Raw genomic sequence first — 25,927 nt, forward strand, 5'->3', positions numbered from 1 at the left:
AAAAAAAAAAAAAAAAAACCAAAACCAAAACAAAACCATTTCACATAGATATTAATTAATAATCTCTAAAAATGAAACACCAAACAACCCAAAACTTTATGTTTCCAGGGAGGGTAACTGGGAGGCTAGGGAACAGTGTAGGAGGAATTATTTCTCAAAAACTAAACAAAATTCGGGGCACTTGGGTGGCTCAGTCAGTTAAGTGGCTGATATCAGCTCAGGTCATAATCTTGCTTTTCATGAGTTTGAGCCCCACGTCGGGTTCTGTGCTAACAGCTTAGAGGCTGGAGCCTGCTTTGGATTCTGTTTCTTCTCTCTCTCTGCCCCTCCCCTGCTTGTGCTCTGTCTCTCTCATTCTCAAAAATAAATAATAAAAGAAACAAACAAAAAAAACCTAAGCAAAATTTAAACTTAAAACAGCTGGAGCAGGGGCAGGGGCAAGGTAGGGAGAGGCAGTGCTTAGGATGCCAAGGGGAAAAGAAAATAAAGTAGAAAAAAAATGTTCCTAACATCCCCCTGTATCAGGCTGCATTTTAGCACAAGGAATAAACTAGTATCCCACGGACAGAATCTAAGACTTGAGCATGAACGTAACAGGAGGGTGGGAGGAAACAGATTTTTGGTGAGGCCAAATTCTCCCCAAAGTCTTGAAAATAGATAACAAACAGTGAAACAAATAAAGCCAAAATAAAGAAACTACAAGCACTATATGTTTTCCCAGTTAGGTGACCCACTCCAAGGCTTGAGAAGCACAGCGGTGCGACTGTTAAGAGCTAACCCAAATCCTTCTTGCTTCAATGCAAACCTGGGTCTTCTTAGTCAATCACATTGGAATAGCTGAATGTCGCTCCCTACACGAGCCCCCTACATGCCTGTTCACATGCTACTGAGAAGTTCTTTTCCTTTCTCAGGGATGCAGAATAAGTGGCCTAATGTTTTCTTCCAAGTCATTATCCCCAAACTCTCAATGACTACTAGTTTCTCCCATTACCTCTAAGCTGTGACTTGACATTTATCAAGAGTTGTGTTCCTTCACTATGGTGACCACTTCCACCTTCCTTCATCTGCAGCACCAACCTTTTCTTTTTCCTCTTTTATTTACTTATCACTTCCCTTGCTTTGTGCCTGAGCCGCTGATCTTTCCTCACTTTACTGGGTGATAAATCTGCACGGGCCTTAAATGAATTTGTATTCTGACCACTTCTCAAATTTATCAAGGTCACTTTAGAATACACTCTCTTCCCAGGTGCTGACAACTAATCTCTTCAAGTCTTCCTTGCAGCTTTCCCAATGCTGGGAGTCTCAGAGGTGGCCGTTTCATTTTTAGTAGGGGTGTGGTTCACAGTCACTCAGCCAGAATGTGCCATTCAAGAATGTTCCAAGACAAGTATGTGTGGATATGGGTGTATGAGCTTGCTGTAAGAAAAATGTATACTTACAGATGAAAGATTCATATATAATCCAATCACAAACAATGGAAAGGAAAAATAAGAAGAATATGTAATAGTGATGGTTGCCAAAACCTACAGCAAAAAGAAAAAACATAATTAATACTTTTCCTTGCAATGATTTTCCAGATCAAGACCTTACTAACCACCTTCCTGTCAAAAGCTTCCACCAAGTAAAAAAGTAAATAAGCTAATACTTGACTTTTAAATACCACTAAACCAAAACCAAACAGCTCTGATATGTCACGGTCAACTGTGTCAACTGAACTAATAGTTATTTGCTGCTTACCTAAAAGAAGCCACCTTTCTTGAACAGAACGAGGTTTAAGCATATACAGCTCTAGGATGGCCTATATTTACTGTGCTGGAGGAAGGGGAGCAAGCAGGACTTTGGACAAATCATAACCTGTACTTTTTCCACGTAACGAGTTTAAGTACAATTTCTGAACTTCAAGGATTCACTTGATCAGGGGAACAGAGAAAATGAATCTGAAGAACAGCACTAAATAGCTCTGCTGCAGGGCCCTAGACACAGAAAACAGGGGCAACGGGCGGCCACTCTCACATATGCGGCTTGTATCTACCGCTCTCTGGACACTGGGGTTGGGCGCACCTTACTACTAAGGATACAAAAGTACCACCATGTCCCCACTTTCTCCTCAGGCAGCAAAGCCCAGCAGCAGGAGGAAGGCCCCCTGCAATGAGGAGATCTAGGCCCATGGGTGACTAGTTGTGTGACTAGAAGGAAGTCATTTAACCTCTCGGGTCTGGTGTCCTTGCTTTTAACATGGAGATATCTCTTCTGTCTGTTTCACAGGCCTGGCAGCCCAACAAGATGATCCACTATGTTAAATGCAGCCAAATAAAAATATATGGGCTCATTACTGTTGCTTCTCCACTTCCATTCAAAGCTGGCTGCTCTGATGCGAATCCTCCCGTCTTTACAGTGGGATGGGGTCCATGAAGCTTGGGACCCCAGGAATGATCTCTTCACTGTTCTCCAGGAACAGCAGAGGCCATCAAAATGCACCAAAGAAACCTGACCTGCTGAGGCAGGTTTTTGTTCGAGTTTATAAAAGCTTCCTCCTCTCCTGGAGATAAATGACCATAGTTCCTCTGAAGTCCTCATAATAAGCCTGTGACTTCTACAGCGACCACTCAGAGGAAACTCAGGGCTACAGACCAGGACAAGGAATAGTCCACACCGTCTCTGGTGTGAGCTTCCACCTGAGCTTTGAAGGAGGCACCTGGAGAAGTACATGAGAGAGACGAGCCACAGAATGTGGTAAGAACCTGGTAATTTGGCACAGAAGACCAATACTACTAAAGTAACCTCAGGCAAATAATTTGCCTTTCGTATTTTTCCACCTCTCAAATAAGTAAATATATACTTAATAGTGTCAAATAAGAAATTCAATCTCTCACCTATGCACCGTCCAGTCCACAGACAATGCTGATCGTACCGAGCAACACAGGAGTTACACACGTGGCAATGAAGTGACCTCAATGGCTTCCTTATCTAAGGAGGCAATTAAGATAGGTCTAAGCAAAAATCAGTGTCTTAAAGTGGTAACAAACCACAAGCAGACTCTTACTCCTAAATCATAATGACATGGGTACAAATAATCCTAAATAGGTCATCAATTCACAGAGAGGCTCTGGAATGCCTTATTAATATTTACTTTCATATATCTATTTTGAGTAGGCCAGCACTAAAGGGGTTTTGAATTCCAGAGCCTATTCACACTGACAAGGGGGAAACAAGGAAGTATCATTAAGAAAAAGGGAAAAGGAAACCCGAGTTACATTTCTGGCTCTGCCAATAATTTGTTACTATGTTAGGGGGAAGTTACTTCTTCCCTCTAGACCTTGATTCCTCAATTGCAAAATAAGACGTTTCACTAAGTGGTTTCTGGGATCATCGTGAGCCTCTGACTTGAAGTTAGTTCTAATATATGCTTTATGGCAGGAAAAAGCAATCAAAACACAGCACGGATCATTCACAGAGAGATCTAACCACAGACAACTTCGAGAAACCACAAACATCATTCCTTCATATGCTCAAGGCAGAAAATTATTCTGACAGTAATACAAAATTAGAAACCGGTAAAAACAAAGGTGTGCAAATATACCATGGATATTTAAGAAATGCTTACATGAGAAATGTTACCAAGAATTTGCCTTCTCACTATGGGATAAAATTATTTACAAAAAAAAAAAAAGAAGACTCACAAGACAGGAGGTACAAAATGTTCTGAAGTCCAGACAGCCAGTCTCTGCAAGGGTGATGATATTCTGAAAGGCACAAGATTTGATCTTACGATGATGTTTTATTGGGGAATGGTTATTCACCATTGTCACAGCTCTCTCTCCAAAATGACGTGGCCAGAAGAGCAATCTGGAATATCTGCCAACAAATCATTCTGTGCCTGAAAATAGTGTGACTTTTCAAGGCTGCATTTTCAACCACAGCCAATAAATTAGAAGGCACACAAATTACACCTCCCCATTCTCTCCATGAATGGCAATCATCTCCCAGTTATAATCTGTTAGAGAAAACTACACCTTATGGATACACTCATAAAAAGCAAACAAAACCCATCAGTACCCATTGGAACTGATGGTGACGAGCACCACAGGCTCAGTCTCCCAGGAACTGCCTACACGGAACACCGATGACGACCCTTCTAAACATTCACCAGCAAAGGAAGACACGCATGTCCTCTGACACCTTCACATCTATCTCATGTCAATAAGGAGGGCTCCCCCTGGCCCCTGCCTAGTTACTCACCATGGATCAAGTGGGGGAGTTTAAGCTAAATGATCATTATGTAAGTGCTCCTATAAAGAAATTGGATCGTGTTCGCTAACAGAAGTTATATTTGAAAAAGTCTTGGGTCTGACTTTAAGAGGAAACAAAAATACTTTTTAAAACTTTTCCAGAAATAAATGAAAAAACATGACACTGGAGAAATCTCAACTTTGTTGATTTACGCTGCATCTATTACGTGCCAGGCACTGGAGATGACCCATGACAAACACGAGCATTGCTATGACCTTCCTATTTAAAAAAAAAAAAAAGAAAAGTAATCTTACAAAGGAAGCCTCACCGTTTTCCTTTCTTCTTCAGAAGCTTTAGTGAAGCCTGGATCAGTTGCCCAAGTCTTGTAGAAAAAGTAGAGGAAGCCTACTAGGCTAAGAACGAAAGCAAAATAGAAAGGGGTGCCTGCTAGATGTGAAAACCATGTTAAGGAACATATCAACTTCCACTAAGAACAGCATAATTACAACATAAGCAATTTCGCTATAGGTGCCTAAGAATCTCTCTGCATTCTACCCTCACTTTCTGTTACGTATACTCATCCCTGACCCTATTCTGTGTTCTAATCCTACAAGAATGTGCTCATAGTTGGCTAATAATTAACCCCTTCTGATCAGTTGAAACTCATCAAAAAAATATTGATAGGAATGGTTGCCATATATGAGGTACATCCTGAGGACTGAAAAACATTCAAGATCCAAATAAATTAATCTCTAATAGTATTACCGTGGCTCTCCTGTAAGTATTCAAAAGAATAATTATCGGTCATTTTGACAAAATCATTCAAAGAAACAAACCATGTGATTCAGAGATTCCAAATAAAATATTTCCTTATACATTAGATAAGTGCTTACAAAAGTTTCCTAATGTAAGGTTTAATAACTAATGCTTTTCACTGTATTAGGCTGTATCGATTTAGAAATTTAAAAAACTGCTCTCTGCAAATTAATTACAAATCGAATACTGTTTTGGGAAAGGAAGATACTGTAGAGACAGTAAGATAAAAAGTATTTCAAGGATAAATATTATCCACTTTGAAATGTTTTTAAAGTGGTACAAATTCTTTGTATAGAAAGTAAAATTTTGCTCCAGGGAAAGACAAATGAAGGTGCAGTAAGTAATAAGAACAATATACCAGTAGTAAACCAATTCTCCTTGCCTAATTTAAATCATTATCAACACAGTAACCACATCTGCCTTCCAAGTTATTATCAAGCTGTCATGTTCCAAACTTTGGAGTGGAACAGGCAGCCATAAAATAAACTCTAAACCCGTGCTATTCAAAGTGTGATCCATGGACTCACAGCAATGGCTTTACCTGGGAGTCTGTAAGAAAGGCAGAACTTCAGATGTTACCCCAGATCTGCAGAACTACACTCGGGATTTTAACAAGATCCTCGGGGGATCCGCATGTACATTGGAACTTAAGCAGCACTGCTCTGAGACACAAAAACTAGTGCTCTGACCCACAACCACATCTGGTTCAGGTAGGCAGGAACAAATCTTGTTGGTTTACTAGTTTATCAGTTTGGGGGCATGTGGGTGGCTCAGTGGGTTGAGTGTCCAACTCTTGATTTCGGCTCAGGTTAGGACCTCAGGTTTTGTGAGTTTGAGCCCTACATCAAGCTTGGCACTGATACCACGGAGCCTGCTTGGAATTCTCTCTCTCCTTTCTCTCTGCCCCTCCCCTGCTTGTTCTTTCTGTCTTTCAAAATAAATAAACATTTTTAAAAAGTTAATTTATCAGTTTGTTTGTCTGCAGAAGGGCTTAGCTTTAAGAAAGAGATAGGATCTAGAAGAGTGGTGTGAAATGAAATTCTAACAAATGAAGCTTACTTAGAATGTATTAATAACACTGTTAAAGAGCACATAAGTCGAGACCTTTAGTTAAAGAATCACATCCTGTTTTCTTCCCACAGAATCTTGATTAACACACAACACATTCTCAAAAATACATTCAGTTGAGTCACATGATGATTCTGCACATTGAGCTCACTGAACTCTGGCTTCCCATTCCAAAGAACTTTCAAAACAAATCCCAGGAGAATCACTGGATCCTCTCTAAGTAAAACAAATGCATTCTATCCCCTGATATAAAAGCCAAATGTTCCTTGCTTCCATGCCCTTGCTTTGTGTGGTTCAGTAGCCTCAAATGCTCCCTGCTGCCCCCATCTACTTCCAGAAGCACACTTTAAGGTTGCCCAAGTCTAACTTTATTCTCCGTCCTCTTGCAGGTCTTTCCTGAATCCCTACAGAGAAAGGATTCTTGCCCTTCCCGGAGTCTACGAATGCCTGTTCTGTGGCACTTAGATCTTAAATTGTAGTTACTTATAGACCCACCCCTCAGCCTCTCCAGTTGGCTGGTGACTCTTTACAGTTAAAGTCTCTCAATATGGAGCTGAAATGTGCCTTTCTGGAACTTGGACTAACTGGTTTTCATCCTTTAGATCCTTTAGCTCTACACTAAAGACCGATACTATGGCTGTCCTTAGATCTACCCTACAGAAGCCTATTCCTCATTTGTTCGATACATTGTTATTGAACATCCATTCCATACAGTGCGCTGGCTTCCAAATCATAGACTTCCAAACACTTGGCATTAGGAGGCAGTGCTCACACCTACAGGATAAGCAGCAACGTGGTTCCCTGCACGGAACAGTTTCCTGGTCATGCTCTTCCGCTTTTGCTGCCATTTGTCAATGTTTCTCTAAAAACAACAAAATTAAAACAAACACACTTCGGGTTGTACTGATCAGTGCCGGGACAGTGTGAGGGCTATTGTCCTTTGTGTGGACACTCACCTCCTTATACTACTCCTGGGGAATACAGTGGCTTCCTTGACACCTGTGTCACCCCCCATACCAGGCTTTTAGTCAAAGCTCTTGCTCCCTTCCACCCGCTCTGAAGCTGTGTCATTCCCACCACAACATGCCAGAAACAGACGTAATGTTCTGTGCTTCACCATTTCTTTCTCAAGTGTTCACCTCACCTCCAAACTCATCAGTGGAACTATCTCTTCCACATGATCCTGCCTCATAAAAGCCAAATACATTACTTGCTGAGCATATAAAAAAGCACCAAAAGGAAGGGATCATCTGAGGAACCAGCCCAGAGTGTCCCTTAATTTCAAAATGCAGCCATCTACACAGATTTTACTCAGAAGAGTGACTAATAGAATAGGTATTATTTATAAAATGCCCACTATGCGGTGAGGACCATGGCATTTTACAGACATCATAGCAGAGTACTCCTTGCAGCCATCCCACAAATTTGGTGCTGTTATCCCTCAGGATTTTTTTTTTTTTTTTACAGAAAACAGACTCGGTGAAATTTAATAATGTGCCCAGTCAGACATAAGAAAGAGAGCCAAACTCAAACCCATTCTGTCCGATGACAAAGAGGGTACTCTTTCCACAGTGGCCCCCCTCCTCCAACACTACTCATAAAAGCCTGGGAGAGGGGAAGCCCCCACACAACCCAGACTTGGCAAAACCTGGGACAGATAAGTCAACTGAGAACTGAGGGGAGCACCTCAGGTCACACCCAGTGCAGTTCAAACGGCATTTACCATACAGCTTCATAGACACTGAGCCACTGGCTAAGTGTGCCACCTACTGACTGACATGCACTCACCCACAGCAGGTGCATACAGCTGCCCAGGTCCAGGGGCTTTCTGCTATATGGGCAACTAACAGATCCCGTCTCGTCAACTCCAACATAAGAGTCAGAGTCTGTCTAGCTTTCGAAATCAGTTCTTCTGATGTAAAGGCATCTTTGCAAATGGTGAGCCACTTGTGATTAAACTCAACTGAACACTAAGTTCTGTGGTCAAGGCTTTCAAAACTACAGGGGAGTTACTTTTTTGTTGCTACTGATTCTGCAAAAAACTCATCAGAAAACACAAACCTAAAACGGTGTTTACTCCACTGCCGCAAGGGTTGGTAAACACAAATATCAGCCCTCCCTTCTCGGAATCATGTCACTTATCCTAGAATTTATCCGGCTTGAGATTCCTGCAAGTAATTTGGAGTGTATACTGTCCTGCTGTTTTATACACTTATGGCTACTTATAAAGTATTTTTATAACACATAATATCAAGCAAGTCTTCCTTAAGTAGTGGTAGTAAGACTAATCCTTAAACAGCCGCCCCTAAATCAGTCCTCGTGAGACAAAGGCATTACACGATAACATCTTTTGATAGAAGTCAAATGAACTCCATGGTGAGCTACCCTATTCATTTACATTAAAGGAATCTGAAAAAAATGTTAGAGAAAAGGCTCAGAAACAAAAATACCATTAAAGCATAAACATGCTATAATGAAAGGAGATATATGCACTCAGAACTCACATGAGTCCTCACTTTACATTGATTCCTATGAAAAGTGTATTTCTGAATTGACTGTATGCATTTCTTCCACAAACACCATTTTTCTGTTTAAAAATGCCATTACCAGAAGGACACATAGCACAGAAGTTAAATATGTTTACAGGTACATTTCTACCCACCACATTCTTCCTTCTCTCACCATATAAAGACAAGGTTATAATGGTTTCCCAGAGTCTCTGGAAGGGAAAAAGGGAATCTGGAAGGAGGTGGGAAGGTAAAAAGCTGTAGAAAATGCCTCCCTCCCAATGGCAGCTATAAATAGCTTTCAGCCAAAAAGTCTCCCCTAAGAGCACAACACACCCCCTAGGCTGCCAGAGGCTGGAGCCCAGCACTTTGAGGGATAAACCTGTTTCTTAGGTGAGGTTTTTGTTTGTTTGTTTGTTTGTTTGTTTAATTTGAAACCATGGTCTGCCATCCATGAGCAGTTCATGACAGAATTAAGTGGGCTGTGACCAGCATTTTTAAAAAAGGAAAGAGATAGGATAAAACTACTGAATTTCACAGTAGAGCACACAGTAGGAGTATCATTTTCTGTTTCACCCTCCTTTTGGGTGGCAACATAAATGTGCTTTTACTGTGGATTGAGAATCACTGCTGCGGACAGACACACTGCACTGGCCACCGCTGAGGAGGACAGGTTCCCCGAGCATCCCTCCCCTACAGGCCGTCTTGGCACCCAGGAGACTTATTAATCAACTGTAACTGCTGACCAACTTAAAAGAACCTGCTGACCTTGAAGAGAGTATCTCAAGGCAAGATGACAAATTTTCATGGGTCCAAGTAAAACAATACTTCACTCTATTGCTTCTTTCCTCTGAGTAATAAATACTAGACACTACTGCTTCCATAGTATGTTCTGAGATTACTTCCAGAACTCGTGCAGATTTTCGACATTAAAAATCTTCAACCAAAATAACTGAAAGGCATACAAATATGAATTGCATTCCCTGGATCCCTTCTAATGTCTACATTTCTTTTTTTCTTTCTTTTTTTTTTTTTTTTTTTTTTAGGAGANACAGAGCCCGATGCGGGGCTCGAACCCACGAACCGCGAGCTCATGACCTAAGTGAAAGTCGGACGCTTAACCAACTAAGCCACCCAGGCGCCCCAAATGTCTACATTTCTAACAATGGCATTACTATTATTTAAAGGCAAAATGAGGTATGCCTTTAAATTTCAGCTGGAAGGATATGAGGAAAGAATAAGATGAACCAAGTCACAAATATCCAAAAAATGGAACTTAGCAGGAAGACTGTTGGTAAGTAGATAAGATTCTTATATCCGAACAAGAACCTAAAAGAAAAAACGATAAACATATGGTATTAATAAAAACAAGTATGGTCCATATTTAGTTCTAAATCCCCTTAAATAATAACAATAATAATAATTCCCTTAGGTAACAACAACAATAACAGCTTCCAGCACTGAGTGCTTCCTATGCGCCACTTTCCACATGGTAACATCGGGATGGCTCAGCTAGTTAGGCATCCAACTCCTGATTTCAGCTCAGGCCATGATCTGAAGGTTCATATCAAGCCCCACATTGGGCTGCACTGGCAGCACAGAGCTTGCTTGGGATTCTCTCTCTCTCTCTCTCTGTCTCTCTCTGGCCCTCCCCCACTAAAGCTCTTTCCCTCTCTCTCTCAAAATAAATAAACATTTTAATATTAAAAAAAATAAGAGTTTGCCACCATCTCAACCCCATTTTACACATGAGAAAAGTAAAGCACTCAAGCAATGCATGTTCCAGTTCTTATAGCTAACTTCTATGTTATTTCATTCCCAGTAACTTTCTATTTGCAATGAATCTTTATTTCTATTGAAAAATACCACAGTTGTAGTTCTCTTTTTGCCATATCATATTTTCAAATATTCCAAAATGCAAAAATTTTAAATACTTGGGAGATTCACCTTCACACTGAACAAGCTTTCTTCTGCAGGCGAGCAGTGTATTTTTAAACCGTAACAGATGCACACAACCTTAAGCACTTTTATCCCACAATCAGCTTGAGAAGCAGACAGTCAACATAAAAAGAAGAAATAAAGGCTGAAAGTGGCCATAGTCCTCAAATGCTAACCCTCTTGCTTGGGTAACAAGCAACGTGGAAGTCTACACAGAACTTACTCAAATGTTAATATTATAGTTTCAAAAGAAAAAAAAAATCTTTCATGTTAAATATTCAATATAGTAAATCCATGCATGAATATGGTTTACCTGGATCTATGTTAAGATTTATGCCAGGAAAACATAATGGTTGATGATGGCTAAGAAAAGGATTTTTTAAAAAGCTATCAAGATCAGAAGTATAATTATGATAAAATAGTTGAGAAAAACTAAAGGTTCCAAACCTCAGGCACATAATATGTGACCAGAACAGGCCAAACAGAGCCCATGTAATGTCCACAGCATGACCTGAGATTTTGCAGCACAGACAGATGTGTCTGGCTTAATTAAGCAGTGCAGTCAACAACCTAACTTGTAAGTGTCTGTGGACCACGATCTGTGGACTTCAAACAGCCATCACACAGCAGCCTGGGTCAATACGCAACTGCCCCTGGAGCCTAAAGGATAGTAGAAGTTTGCAGCTGCCTACATCCGTGAGACCAGGTCTCTACAGAAGAGTATGAGAGAAACAAGAGCAGTATGGATAAAGGTGCCATATGGATTTGTCTCCCATTTGGTTTGTGTCCATATGCCAAGTCTAGCGTATAAAGCCCTCAACTCAATGTCAGCAAAAATAAGGTTCCTATAAACTTTTGTATGATGTTTGTTTCTACTAAAACGAACAAAATGTCAAATGCTCCTATCCTAGGTGAGAAGATACGGTCAGCTCTGCTTTCTCTCTGAAAGAGAAAAAAACAAAAGCCCCAAAGTGATCATTGCGATTTCTGGTGATTTGACTTAAAATTTGACAACCAAGTCACAATCTACATAGTGGAAAACGAATAAATAACTCTAAGTTACAAGTTTTCTGTATAGCAGACAACTTTGGGCATTTTGTTATTTTTCAGAATTGTGTGTTTTGACTTTACTTTTAAAATCTAATTCATTTCCAACCAAGAGGTAAGATTCCTCTAGTATTTTGTTTTTCCTTATTGCTCAAGCAGCTCATGCTTATTCCAGAAAATGCTGGCAAACAAAAAAAAAGATCTCTCTTCAACATCACACCCTGAAGAGAGATCCTTTTAGATCCTTTTCTATGGATCATCATCACACATTACATTTTTCTTTCATTCAACAAATGAAAATGCTGAAAAGAGAAACGTTTCCTGCTTGCATGGGCCTTAATGCTCCAGGAAACGGTGAGTAAGTGCTACAAACAAAATCAAACAGGGTGATGCAGACAGTTATTCAGGGATGGCCTCAGGAAGTGACACTGGACCTGAGGCCTGAATGGCTGTGTCCTCAGCTCTAAAATAATATGGTATGAGAATGCTTCAGACAAAGACCTAAGCAAGAATCAAGGTCCTGTGGTGGCATGAGTGTGTCCATGTGTTTTAGAAACGGAAAGAGGGCAGAAGAACCGAGAAGGGAAGGGAAGAAAGAGATGAAGTCCAAAGGGAGAGATCGAATCACATAACACCTCACGGGCATGGAGTTTGGATTTTATTTTGAACACCCAGAAAAGTCACTGGAAGGTGTTAAGCAGAACAAAAGGAAAGAAACTGATTATTTGCCTTTTAAAAAGACCACCCTGACTGCTAAGTGGGGATGAACTATAAATTAGGGATAAGAGCTGACCAACTGGAGAAAGAACAGGAAGGACTTGGTGGTGAGCTGGATGTGAGGAGGGAAGAATTGAAGACAACAGCAATCCAAGGGTGACATTCATTATTCACATGGGGAACTGGATGCCATTTTACTGAAAAAGGGAAGATGAGATTGGGGTGTGGCATGACTGTTGAGTACTGCGTGTCAGCCATGGTTCTACCATTGTGTATGTATTAACCAGAAAGCAGGCATTGCCACTATTATTATCCTCATTTTATAGATGAAAAAGTGAGGCACAGAGAGGTAAAGCAACTTGTTATAGGTCAGACTGCTGTGTGGTAAAGCCTGACTTGAATACAGGTAACTTGACCCTTAACCATGACTAAATACAATCAAGTATAATACTTTCCTAAAATCAGAGCCATCCCACAGTTGCTATTTTATAATTTTCCATCATTCAACTAGGTTGTTTCAACCAAAAAACCATAAAAGCAAAAATTATGAGCTTAAAATGAATTTAGATCAAGGAAAAAACATGAGTGCTAAAAAATGGGCAAAAATGCTTCATTCAAGATGCAAAACAGTTAGAAAAATCTTCTCATTATTTACCAAAATCAATAACCCAAAAAGGGAGCTCGGGTCTTTATTTCCTACCGGTTGCCAATTCAGTCAAATTACTGGGTTGACCAAATTGCTTTTAGCCAAATCATACGCTACCAAAGCCCTTCCCCCACCCCCACCACCCCTGAAGACATTTCAATGTGGTAAGTAACTAACATTCAAAGCTCAGTAAAAACTGTGATTTCAGCTAATCAACAGCAGAAATAAGCAATCACATGGAATGCAATAACCAGCCTTGCAAAGACTAATATACACACCTTGGAAGCAAAGATGTCAGAAAAAACAATGTTATTAGAAGACATCCTTTTAAAAGCCAAGAATCTGAATTGAAGTCCAGTATGTATCCGACAGCCCACATGGTAATCACAGAAAGCATCAGCAGCAGGAAGAGCTATTAAGAGATTCAGAATTTTAGAACCTTATGGATTTTACCTCCTAAGTATCTAATAATGATTAGTACCACAGAAGAACTACTTCCTGAATATGTAACCATTAATACAACAGCAGAACACAGTTTTTCTTCAGAATTGCTGATTGACAAATTTGAAGTCTGAGAAAATTACCAATCTTGGAAACAATCCTTTAAAAATCTTAGCTTTTATAAAACAGTGCCTAAACATGTTTTCTTTTGCTTTCTTCTCCTCCAATAAATGGTGGTCTTTTAGAGAAGTGCTCATGAGAGCTGACATTCTCAAAAATAATGTCTTTTAAACAGTACTGTAAGTCAGAAAGCATAAAGCAAAACAAAGGGGCCACACAAAAATCAGGACAGCCAAGGCTCAATGTGGAGAGTGCAGGAGTTCCAGCCTGGACACCAGATGGTGCCATCCCCTCATAAAGGTCAGAGGGTACAAGCTGGCAGAAAAGATAATAGTTTGAGGCATGTGGAATTTCAGACACCTATGCGGAGGTAGCCAGGAGGCCATCAGAAAAGCAGGTCTACAACCCAGGAGTAAACTCTGTATTCATCAGTATATAGCCTGGAATGCCATGAGCCCATAACATCCCAAGGACTGTGTGCAGGTAGAAAGCGGCATAATCTTAACCAAAACAAACACTGAAGGGGAGAAAAGCTAAGTTGTCAAAGGTAACAAAGAAAGTGCGACTGGTGTGACCAGAAAGGCAGGATGAGAACACAGGAGAAAGGTCCCAGGATAGCCAAGGAAGGTTCAAGTTTCAAGAAAGGAGTCATTCTCAGTTGTCAAATATCACACGGAGGCCAGAGATTGAAACACACCCTCAGGATGCTAATCATTCAGGTTTATGCCAGCAAAGAGAAAAGAATGGAAGGTCTATGAACCGACAGGGTGACCGCCTGCACTGAAGCCAGGCACCACGTTTCTGCAGAGCACTCCCTTAACTGCAATATACATGACCTTGGTAAGGCTTTTGCAACAACAAAGGGAGGAAATAAATACATTCTGTCCTATTTCCTTCTATCTTGACTCTCCTAAGTATTCTGAGGATGAATACTTGCAAATGCTATCAAATCTCTGAAGTCCTAAATCTACGGGTGCCTGGGAGGCTCAGTCACTTAAGTGTCTGACTCTTGGTTTCAACTCAGGTCATGATCTCACAGTTAATGAGTTTGAAAGCCCCGTGTCAGGCTCTATGCTGACAGTGCAGAGTCTGCTTGGAATTCTCTCTCTCCTCCTCTCTCTATGCACCCTCCCACCCCAGCTCATGCTGTCTCTGTCTCTCTCAAAATAAATAAATAAACTTTAAATAAATAAATAAATAAATAAATAAATAAATAAATCCTAAATTTAATTTGCATGGTAATCAAATTTAGATTTTTTTTTAAAGGTAGTAAACTTGGAATCTATGAGCAACATAATCTCAGAACAGAAATAAGAATTAAATATGGATCTCAAATGTTTTTATCTCTTTTTTTTTAAATTTGAGAGAGAGAGAGAGAGAGAGAGAGAAAGCAAGCACACAAACGGGGGGTGGGGGGGTCAGGGCAAAGGGAGAGAGAGAATCCCAAGCAGGCTCCATGCCCAACGCAGGGCTTGATCCCATGACCCTAGGATCATGACCTGAGCTGAAATCAAGAGTTGGACGATCAACCAACTAAGCTATCCAGGCACACCTGGATCTCAAATTGTAATCCCAGATATAACACTCATAAATGAGCCACACCATTTACTCACTGAATAAATATTGCACTGTATACTATATGCTGGGCACTGTTCTAGGCACTTGAGACACATCATGAATTTAAGGTCTTTCTCTCATGGAGCTAAAATTCTAGCAGAAGATGACAGCCAATGCATTCAGTGATTTAACAGCATATAAACAGCTGGATCACACAGGGCCTCGTAAGTTGCTGAAAGGACTCGGGGTTTTATTCTAGGAGAAAGGGGGACACATCACAGGATTCTGAGATGAATGACAGGATCTGACCTACATTTTAAAAGATTATCAGGGGGCACCTGAATGGCTTAGTCAGTTGAGCATCCAACTTCAGGTCAGGCTATGATCTCGCCCCACATCAGGGTCTCTGCTGTCAGCACAGAGCCCACTTCAGATCCTCTGTCTCCCTCTCTCTCTGGCCTTTCCCCTGCCTCAAAAATAAGTTTAAAAAAAAAAAGACTCACCTGGCTGCCCAACTGAGAATGGACTAGAAGTGAGTGGGAACAAGGGGACGCCAGACAACTGCTGCGTGAAAGATAATGGCAGCTGGACCAAAATGCCGTTGGTGGAACAGACACAAGAGGTCAGATTCTGGATACATACTGAGGGCAAAATTAGCCAGTATGTTTTCCCAACGGACGGGATACATGGTATGACAGAGAAAAGACAAAAATGGCTGAACACGGGAGTTGCCACCTACTGAGAAGGGGAAAGGCTGTGGGTGGAGTCGTTGGGGCAGGGTGGGAAATCGGTCAGGAGTTCAGTTGTGGATACACTATGTTGGAGATACCTATTAGGCATTGAACTGGATAAGTCAAGTAGGTAATTTGATATAGGAGTCTGAAAAGATCTGGACTAGAGATAACTGTGGGAGCTGTCAACACATACATGGCATTTATAGTCACAGAAGTGCATGAAATCACCAAGGGACTGAATGGATAAACAAAGGTGTCCAAGAGCACAATCATGGGGCACCCCACCATCACGGGGTAGGGGAAGCAGAGGGGCTGGCAAAGGATACAGAGGAGTAACAATCATTTCTTCCTCTCTCCCTCTACATGCCTGAATGCAAAATAGGTGCCGTATTCGTAATGAGCTTCTGCACAGAAATCTGGGCTCTCTGAACTTAGCATCACTCTGAGAGTACAGTAATTACTAATCATCATTAGAAAAGAGGATGCCATCTTTCATATCTGAAAACATGAAACACAGAATCAATACCCCACTTTAACAATTTGAATTATGACTAATATGACACTAATAGGGCTAGATTTCTGTGAGAACAAGCTGAACTTCCTGACTCGCCCTACCAGTTAACTGTTCGCTTCAGGAGAACATCACTCAGAAGAACTGCCAAGTTAAAGAATAAAATTGGGGTTCATCTCTTGAAATTCTAGGTGTTTTCATTTTGTGAAGTCTGCAACACTTATTTCTAAAGTCTGACTCCTCATGATTCTAACCCAACGCTGAACGTTACTGTTTTCCTCTTGAAAAAGATTTTCAGTAAAAGCAAATTTTCCTCTTGCTTCTCGAAGAATCTTAACCATCTGTTTCAATTCATTTGTTAAATAAATGTGGACGTTTGCTATGATATTCAGAAGATAACATGCAGCCTTAGAGCCACCTAGCTGAGGACCAACAGTAAATTGCCAGTGAACGTGCCACACTTCCAATCTGGGCTATGGGGCACATGGGACAGTTGTGACTGGCAGACATAATGCGGCACTAAGCCAACTCCCTTCTTTCGTCTGCTTTCCTCCCTGTTTTGCCTTAAAAACAGAAACACAAATGAATAAAAACAGTTCTTATAGCCCACAGAGCAGGACCCATTCGAAAATACCTCGCATTTCTGCAGCCACCTCCAAAGTCTGAACTTTTTGTTAGCTCTCATTTTGGCTTCTGTTTCTAGCATGTGAATAATGAGCCGATTTTTGTTTTGGAAAGCCAGATCAAGAGGTGTTTCGCCCTTAAAAAAGAGAGAGAGAGAGAGAGAGAGAGAGAGAGAGAAAGCTCAATTATATTTTCGATAGAGTATGAGTGCTAAACATTGTACAAGACATCAGCAGAATCAGAGACTCAGTGTCTTCATTCTGGAAGTAGTAACTTACTGTTGCTGGTTATTTACCTTGTGGTAATTGAAAATACACACGTAGCTTATGTTTACATCGATGTTCTAATTTTCTAACTGAAGATATAATAAACTAAGGGAGATAAATACCTGGTCATACCTTAACATTTCGGATGTCCAGGCTAGAACCGGCTTCCAGAAGTTTATCTACAGCATTAACGTTTCCTGCTGCAACTGCCCAGTGGAGTGGAGTGTTTTGGTGTATTTTATCAACCGCACTGAGAGAAGGATTAAACTTTAAAAGAAATCCAGTCGGCTCTGGCCTGTCTCAAGACAATAAAATACCAAGGAGCATTAGAGAGATGAATGATCTTAAAAGGTAAATACAAATAATGAATCTTTTAAGCTAATATATAAATCGACCACTCAGTGAAGAATTTTGAAAACTGAGAAACTTCCTTGTGCAGAGTTCTATTCCAGGGGCTGATAGGCGAGCTGCACCTCCACAAAAGACATCTGTTATGTGACAGTTGGCGATACAAATACTATAATTTCAACACCAATACATTGGAATAACTGCTTTTGTTTTTCAAACTTTTACTTTCATGCTGTTATTGTATTGCTTAACATTTTTTTAAATTGTGAATTTAACTTGGGCCAATGCTATGTTATTTACCTAATTAAACAAATATTATGTTTGAGGAGATAAACCAAAGTTGACTTTCCATGCTTCCTTTAACTGATTATTAAATAAAGCAGGCATAAATAATGTCCTAAAATATTTATTTATCTTAGAAACCTAGGGACTAAAAGGCAGAATTCAACAAAATATTTTTATTTTGCCATTAATACCTTCCCTTCCTTCAGGACTACTCAAAAGATTCTTTGAATAAAGCAGTTTTCTACTTTACTTATTCTATCAAATCTTTAAACACTATTATCTGACTTCAGAGCTGTCAGCGAAAAAGACAAAATGCTTTAACAAAATTCAACCCTCAGCTCCAGCACTCCATGAACAAACAGGAAATGGCATTGCTACAGTTGTGCCTTTATTAATTTGTGTTGTACTTAATTTCTGATTCTACTTTTACTCAGGACTTGTAGCCACTGTTTTAAAAATGCAAACTGAGAAATATGTCATGTTAACAAGACTATGCTATGGAATCTCTACCTGTTCTAAAAGGAAATTTTTTCCTTATTAGCAGTTTTCAAATTGTTCCCCAAAGCTATGAGAAAATAAAAAATTTATTTCAGTGGTGTTTTTTTAACCACAACTACATTAAACGTTCAAATCACAGTCACAGGGTGGAAAATCTTAACTTTCTTCTTCAGGATGTAGTACATGCACAAAAAAGAAATTGTCAGAACCCAGAATCAGAATAAGGCAATTCAGTTAAACTTACTTACCCAAGAACTTTGTGAGCTGATAACATGAGAGGTGTCTGCCCGTTCAAATCTGTCATATTCACACTCTGTTCAAAAAAGACGAGTCAATCAGCCTAACTGTAAACACAGTCAAACTCTCTCTCTTCTCTTAATAGAAATATCTCTTTAATACATTCAACATTACCATTGAGTTTACAAGAAGGGTTCAAATATCATTTGAACAAAACAGTGTTCTGCTTCTCATCCAAAGGGTAAAAATCCATTGATTTCTATAAAATACTCTTAAAGGAAAAATCTGAATATATGGTTTAAAGTGCTGTCTGATGTGAATGGAAGAAAGCTAAGGGAAAGAGGAAAATGCTGATAATCACCATCAGATACAAGAGACTGTAGAGGCCTTAGGAGTCATCTAGTTTAGACCTTAACGGACACAGTAATGCAAATTAGCATGTCTTACACAAAGCCACCCAGTCTCCATGTAAACACAGCAACAGTGAAATCTCTATCTTTTCTGAGGCAACTCACTGTAATTTTGGACTTATGTTTCAAAGACGAAAACATGAAAAATTATTTTCTGTTTTCTACAATATAGAGGGAAAAACAGGAAACCATATCTCCATGAGGTTATGCTCCTTTTAATAAAATGGGCCCGGGTTTGAGATGCACAATAATGGTTCCAACCAAGTCAAAGAAAGAGTTTCAGTTACTGAAGTGTCTTTTGGGCCTTGGAGGAATACGACTTGGGAAAGAGCCCAAACAGAAGCAAACAGGGCTCCTCCTCATACATCTTCCCAAACTGAGAGCCAGGAGGTTATAATTATTCTACTTCAGTTGGCTAAGTCTGAGAGAAAGTGCTTATTTAAAAAGAACACAATCATTCCAACAGCATTTGTGCAAACGTGTTTCCACGCCTGTTACAGGCGAGTCTGCGAATATAAACCACTCTGCTCCCCGAAAGTATATCCCAGGCAAGTACAGCTGACACGGAAACTCCCCCTGCCAATACCCTATAATTTAACCTGTGACATAAATGGATGCCTCTGAAGGCAAGTCATTTTTCATGGAATCACTTTACAGAACAATAAGAAGCACACATTCAAATTGGTCTCCCATTTGGACTCAAATAAAGAAAGCAAATGATGGGTTAATGTAGTGATCTGACTACCATTTTTACATTCAACCAGAAGAAAAATACAGGCTTTTGAAGTCATGTTTTTGAAAAACTCTACAAATTACTGGGATCATAACAAAATCTATTATAAGCTTACAAGTTTCAAAAACATCTATTATATGTTACTGAGCTAAATGACCTGTCCTTTTGGCTCCAACAATGCTGGAAAAGCAGTATTCAGTAGCTAGACTTACTGAGGCTAATATTTGAATATTTGATATCTATAACATATGCTCTGAAATTGAGGACAGACTACTACTAACCATTTTCCCAATCTCTTCAGATTCACAGTCGCTGGAGTGTAAGATATGTTTCAAAACATACCTGTCCCTTTGAGATGAGATATGCTATAATAGGCATGTGTTGAAATAATACTGCCAGGTGGATACTGCTGAATCCCTCCCCATCAATGAGGGTGGGGTCTGCTCCATACTGTAGTAATAATATGACCATAGGCAAATGTCCTTGTCTGTAAATAGAGAATAAAAATTACACTGCTTTCTATAGCATGCAGAAAAAGAAAAAAATTCAGGAAGAAACTGATAACCCTAAGCCATGAGAGATTTTGGGGGTGCTTGGGTGGCTCGGTTGGTAAAGTGTCCGACCTCAGCTCAGGTCATGATCTTGTGGTTCGTGGGTTCAAGACCTGCATCCGGCTCTGTGCTGTCAGCTCGGACCCTGGAGCCTGCTTCTGATTCTGTCTGTCTCTGTCTCTGTCTCTCCCTCTGCCCCTCCCCTGCTAGTGCGCGTGCGCGCACACACACACACACTCACTCTCTCTCTCTCTCAAAAATAAAGAAATACTAAAAAAAACCTTTGAGACATGAGAGATTTTGATTCGATACAAAGAGTATTTACTAACAGACTATTAAAACAGTGGAGGTTGTCCAAATGTATTTCACTTTAACGCTCCAAACTTAGAGCTATCTGGACAGTCCTTCTTGAATGCAGGTAATACACTTAATAACCTCCAAATCTATTATAAACCATATGTTGCTACAACATATAAATAATACATGTAATAATAATTATTACACATGACTAATGCTAAAAATTAAAACTTAAAAAATTTTTCATGTTTATTTATTTTTGAGAGAAGACAGAGACAGTGCGAGCAGGGGAGGGGAGAGAGAAAGAGGGAGACACGGAATACAAAGCAGGCTCCCGGCTCCAAGCTGTCAGCACAAAGCACAATGCAGGGCTCGAATTCACAAACTGTGAGATCAGGGCCTGAGCTGAAGTCAGACACTTAACTTAGCCACCCAGGCACCCCTGAAAATGAAAACTTTAAAACCACGTACATTTCAATGTTGTTATTTTAAAAACAAGAAATAATTATGAGCCAGACAGATATGCTGAAGTCTAACATTCAGACTGCAGGTAAGCTATGATAACATCCTTCTTAGGAACTACAGACTTTTACATTTGAATACAGCTCATTTTCCATGTAAAGCATTGCACCTCACTTGCTCAAAAGGGATGAGTTAATTAACCTTAGATTCTTCAAAATTCTTCCTATGGAAAAAAGATTCCACTCCTTTCTTATATAAACAACGACTCATTTTAATTTTGAGTTCATGTCAACCCCACCAACTAGAGACTGGGATTAAAATGATGGATGAAGAGGGGGGCTTGGGTGGCTCAGTGGTTAAGCATCAGACTCTTATTTCAGCTCAGGTCATGATCTTGTGTTTTGTGAGTTCAGACACTGTATGGGGCTCAGAGCTGTCAGCGCCCAGCCTGCTTGGTATTCAATCTCTCTCCCTGCCCCTCCCTTGTGCGCGCTCTCGCTCTCTCTCTCTCTGTCTCTCAATAAATAAAACTTTAAAAAGAAATGACAGATGAAGAAATTGTTAAGTATCAACACAAGCACATATTAATTCCAGTTTCAAATGCCAATATATTCCAGAAAAAAGAACTAAGTTTACAGTTCACTGAACTATCACTTTATCCATGTGATAAGCTACAAAAGATACTTATTTTGATTATAAGAAAGTATAATACACATATTTCAGTTTTAGCATCATAGTGGGACCCTAAATTGAACACAAAAACATTGTCCCAAANTATATATATATTTTATGAAAGGGAAAAAGGGATAGAAAGCCTTTCTTATGGTCTATAACAGCAGTTTTCCAATGTGGTAGTTACTAGCCACATGTGGCTATTTAAATTCAAACTCATTAAAATTAAATAAAATTAAAAATTCATTTCCTTAGTTGCATTAGCCACATTTCACATTTCACATGTGGCTAGTAGCCACAATATTGGATAGCACAAAATAGATCATTGCCATCATCGTAGAAAATTCTGCCAGAAAGTGCTGTCTACAAGATTCAGAAAATGAACTTAAGTCATTCTGACTCTGAATAGCAATTTCAGTGCTCAAAGGAATCTTTACCTGATGGCCCAGTGAAGAGGAGTTGAATTTAAATCTCCACCCAACTGATCTACTACAGCACCTTTTGAAATATAAAACCTATTAAAAGCAGACATAAATGAAAATAAGATTGAAAGCTTAAAATTCATACTGAGAAAGAAAACATTAATTTTTCTTAGTTATAAATATACAACAGAAATTATAATAATAACCGTCCCTAAAAACACTCAGACCTACAGAAGTCTGAGATTCACACAATGGCATCAAACAGATCCCTGGGGAAATATTCTTAGCATACCAGTAATTACTCCTGGTGTCATGAGCTTTCCATCATAACTTACATACCAAACACATGATAACTACTCTCCATATATTCTAATTACCCAGCACTCTTAAAATGGTTTCTTTCAAAACACTTAGGATCACACAGATATTCTACTTAACCTGCAAGAAGAAAGGTGGAATTATGTCACTGTTAACAGTTGCGAATTAGAATTACTATGTGGGAATGAATTCTAAAAGTAAGTAGTAAAAACTTAATTCAAAATCCTTTTAGAAAAGTTAGACATTCTGAGTATTTGGCTTCCTGTTGCAGGGTCGCAGATGTGATATACTGTATCAAGTGAACTTATAAGATAAAGAGACTCCTCTGCTGTGGTTAATAGGAAGTGGTCTCATTATGCTAAAGTTGTACTTCATGTATCATATTATTTAAATAACATACTAGTTTATTTCCACAAAAAAGGTGTTTGCCGGGAATAAAGTGTGGGGTTTTTTACAGTATATTTTAAACTTTAGTACATTTTTATTTTCTTAAATCCCAAGGGTTTTAAATATAAATAATACAAAATGAATACACATTCATAAACATACATATAATTTACATGTTACGGTATAAAACAAGCAAACAAACAAAAACAATACAATAGGGCAGTAGTGCTTTATGAAGGGGAAATATTTTATGTAATCCAATACATGTCTATTTAAAAATGTATTCCATATTTAATCTAAAAAATAGTTAATAAATCATTCTCCTACTGATTTATTCCTCCTGGGATTTTTACAAAGTAAAATAGTTCCATGTTTTTTCTAAACTAGATGAAACTTTCTGTTCTATCCTGAGACGGTTTCCCTTTTCAAAAAATGTTCAGGGCACCTGGCTGGCTCAGTCAGTAAAGCATGCAACTCTTGATCTTGGGATTTTGAGTTCAAGGCCCACGTTGGGCCTAGAGGTTACTTAAAAAAGAAAAAACACAAACAAACAAAAGTATTCCATTTCATTGCCTGAACTTTATTTTTACAATGGTTTCCCATGGCTTTATCTTTAATTTTCCTTTTTGGGCCAGTGAGAGTCCTGAGATAGCTGACCAATAAGGCCCTTTTCAACACTGTAATTAACTGATGTGTACAGCACAAAATTTCAGGTATTCATTTACAATAAAAGAGTGCAGACGGTACACCATTCATACTTGTACTGAAAGGAAAAGACATATTAAAAGGTCTAGAATAGAAAATACACACTTAATAACACATGCATAGCCCCTCTTACTTTACAAGATCCAGCCTGTTGTTAATAGCAGCCCAGTGAAGAAGTGACACATTTTCTTTGTCTGGTTGCCTGACATCATATCCTGCTTCTACCAACTCTTTACAACGTTCAAAAATCCCATACCTGAAATAAGAAAAACAAAGGCAGAATCGATACCATTAAAGTAATTTCAAATACCAAAATGTATTCCTTTTACCATGCCTTTATCTAATCTTTCAGCCAACACAGATACAATAATTAAGGATAAACACAAAGTGGACATATTGTTAAGCCAAACAATAAAAGTGAACTTTACTTACTAACTCATTAGATGGATCCATGTGGAGCTGAACTTGATTTTCTTAACTAAACTTCAACATTCACATTTGTCCTCCCTTCAATAAATTTCATTTTATCATTTCCTATATGCCAGGAATGTATGATGCTCATCCCTGGGTATAATCTTATCCCTGAATAAGGGAGAGAGACTAACAGCAAACTTGGAATGGGATAAATTCAACAATAAGATGTGGACATGGCATAATTATAGCAAAGAAAGGAATGATTAGCCCTTCCTGAAGGAGATGAAGCATGATATATGAATTGTTTTATAGGTTGAAGGAAGGGTATTTTAGGAAGAGAAGATAGCATGTACACAAACCAGAGACGTGAAAGTGCCTGGGTGTTCAGAGAAATATAAGCAATTTAGAACATCAGAAACATAAAGCATTAAAAAAGGGAATGACATGAGATGAGGCTGGAAGAGGCAGGCAAAGGCCACATGGGCCTTCGGTACCATGTTATGCGGTTTAAGACGTCATAGTTTAAAGGGAAGCCACTGAAGATTTTAAAGAGAAAAGCATACACACTTTGAGTTTTAAGAAAGATCCCATATGTGGTGGTATGGAGGCTAGGTGACTTGTACATAAAAATACTGAGAGGTAATGAGAACCTAAACTAAGAGAGGCAATAAGAATGGAAAAGGAGGAATGGACTTGAGGGATATTTAGGAGGGTTACTTAAATGACTATCAGAATAAGAAGTATCTCTTTTTAATACTATAAAAATTTTTTAAATCATTTGTTAGCTTTGTTTCTTTCTGATAGAAACTACTAAGTCCCCAACAGATCAGTTAGCACTTTCTTTGACATTTATTTCTTTTTTTTAATGTGTTTTTTTTTTAAGTTTATTTGAGAGAGAGAGAGAGCACACACGCTCACACGTGCATGCGTGCGCGAGCTGGAGAGGAGCAGACAGGAAGGGAGAGACAGAGAATCCCAAGCAGGCTCCATACTGTCAGCACAGAGCCCAACATGGGGCTCGAAGCCACAAACCGTGAGATTATGATTGAGCCAGAATCAAGTCAGATGCTTAACTGACTGAGTCACCCAGGCGCCCCGAGACTTATTTCTATTTAGAGGGAGCCAAATGTTTCAATAGGCCCTCAAGGATGAAAATCACAATGTCAAACTAAATAATGTATACCTCACGAAAATGCATGTGCTTATCAGGCTGTCTTTATAGCACTTTTTAAAAGAGAGAGGGGCGCCTGGGTGGCTTAGTCGGTTAAGCGTCCAACTTTCGCTTAGGTCATGATCTCGCGGTTCGTGGGTTCGAGCCCCGCGTCGGGCTCTGTGCTGACTGCCAGCTCAGAGCCTGAAGCCTGTTTCAGTCTGTGACTCCCTCTCTCTCTGACCCTCCCCTGCTCACGCTGTCTCTCTCTCTCCTAGAAATAAATAAAAAACATTAAAAAAAAAAATTTAAAAAAATAAAAAATAAAAAATAAAAGAGAGATACTTTCTGACAAAGCTAAGTGAAAATAGTAATAAGAGAGTGAACTGTTGATAAAGATACTTACATTTATATTCTCCATGTTTTAAATGTCAGCTTTAACATTTTACTGAAAAAGAAATACTCCCTTTATGTGAGAAATATAGTAAGAAGACACACTAATTAGGATTTTGGTGATTTACAGAACATACGTATCCTAGCTCTCTTTTGTCCTTTCCAAATACTACCTAATGATAATCCCACAACCACTTAAGGAGGTCCAATGACCTCAGGGAAATTTTAGGAAAGATGTAAACTGTGAGTTTTTACTGGAATTCCCTGTGAACATAGCCTAATTTCTTACATTTATCATAACAGAGCTCTACTGGCAGCAGAGAAACATTTAAATGCTTCTGTGCTAATTAAAGCAAATATTTACCTTAAGACTCTCACCTTCATATAAATATAATAATATAAATAATATTAAATAATACTCGC

The 25,927-nt window shown here is 39.2% G+C and overlaps 1 protein-coding gene across 1 annotated transcript in view; it reads right to left on the reverse strand.

Annotated features, from left to right (window-relative positions):
- The window catches only part of ZDHHC13 (zDHHC palmitoyltransferase 13), a 49,998-nt gene that overhangs the window by 9,953 nt on the left and 14,118 nt on the right, over positions 1–25,927 (reverse strand). Inside the window, exons 3-14 of the mRNA XM_077761045.1 lie at positions 23,681–23,803; positions 22,153–22,230; positions 20,076–20,220; positions 18,602–18,666; positions 17,355–17,517; positions 16,967–17,092; positions 13,248–13,381; positions 9,848–9,950; positions 4,559–4,681; positions 3,681–3,743; positions 2,874–2,967; positions 1,440–1,523 (exon numbers count right to left, since the gene is read on the reverse strand). Coding sequence (XP_077617171.1) covers positions 1,440–1,523; positions 2,874–2,967; positions 3,681–3,743; positions 4,559–4,681; positions 9,848–9,950; positions 13,248–13,381; positions 16,967–17,092; positions 17,355–17,517; positions 18,602–18,666; positions 20,076–20,220; positions 22,153–22,230; positions 23,681–23,803 — 1,301 coding nt within the window. The remainder of the gene's footprint in view (positions 1–1,439; positions 1,524–2,873; positions 2,968–3,680; positions 3,744–4,558; positions 4,682–9,847; positions 9,951–13,247; positions 13,382–16,966; positions 17,093–17,354; positions 17,518–18,601; positions 18,667–20,075; positions 20,221–22,152; positions 22,231–23,680; positions 23,804–25,927) is intronic.

Source organism: Crocuta crocuta, unplaced genomic scaffold (genome assembly GCF_008692635.1).
Source record: "Crocuta crocuta isolate KB4526 unplaced genomic scaffold, BGI_CrCroc_1.0 scaffold233, whole genome shotgun sequence".
NCBI classification, from domain to species: Eukaryota; Metazoa; Chordata; class Mammalia; order Carnivora; family Hyaenidae; genus Crocuta; species Crocuta crocuta.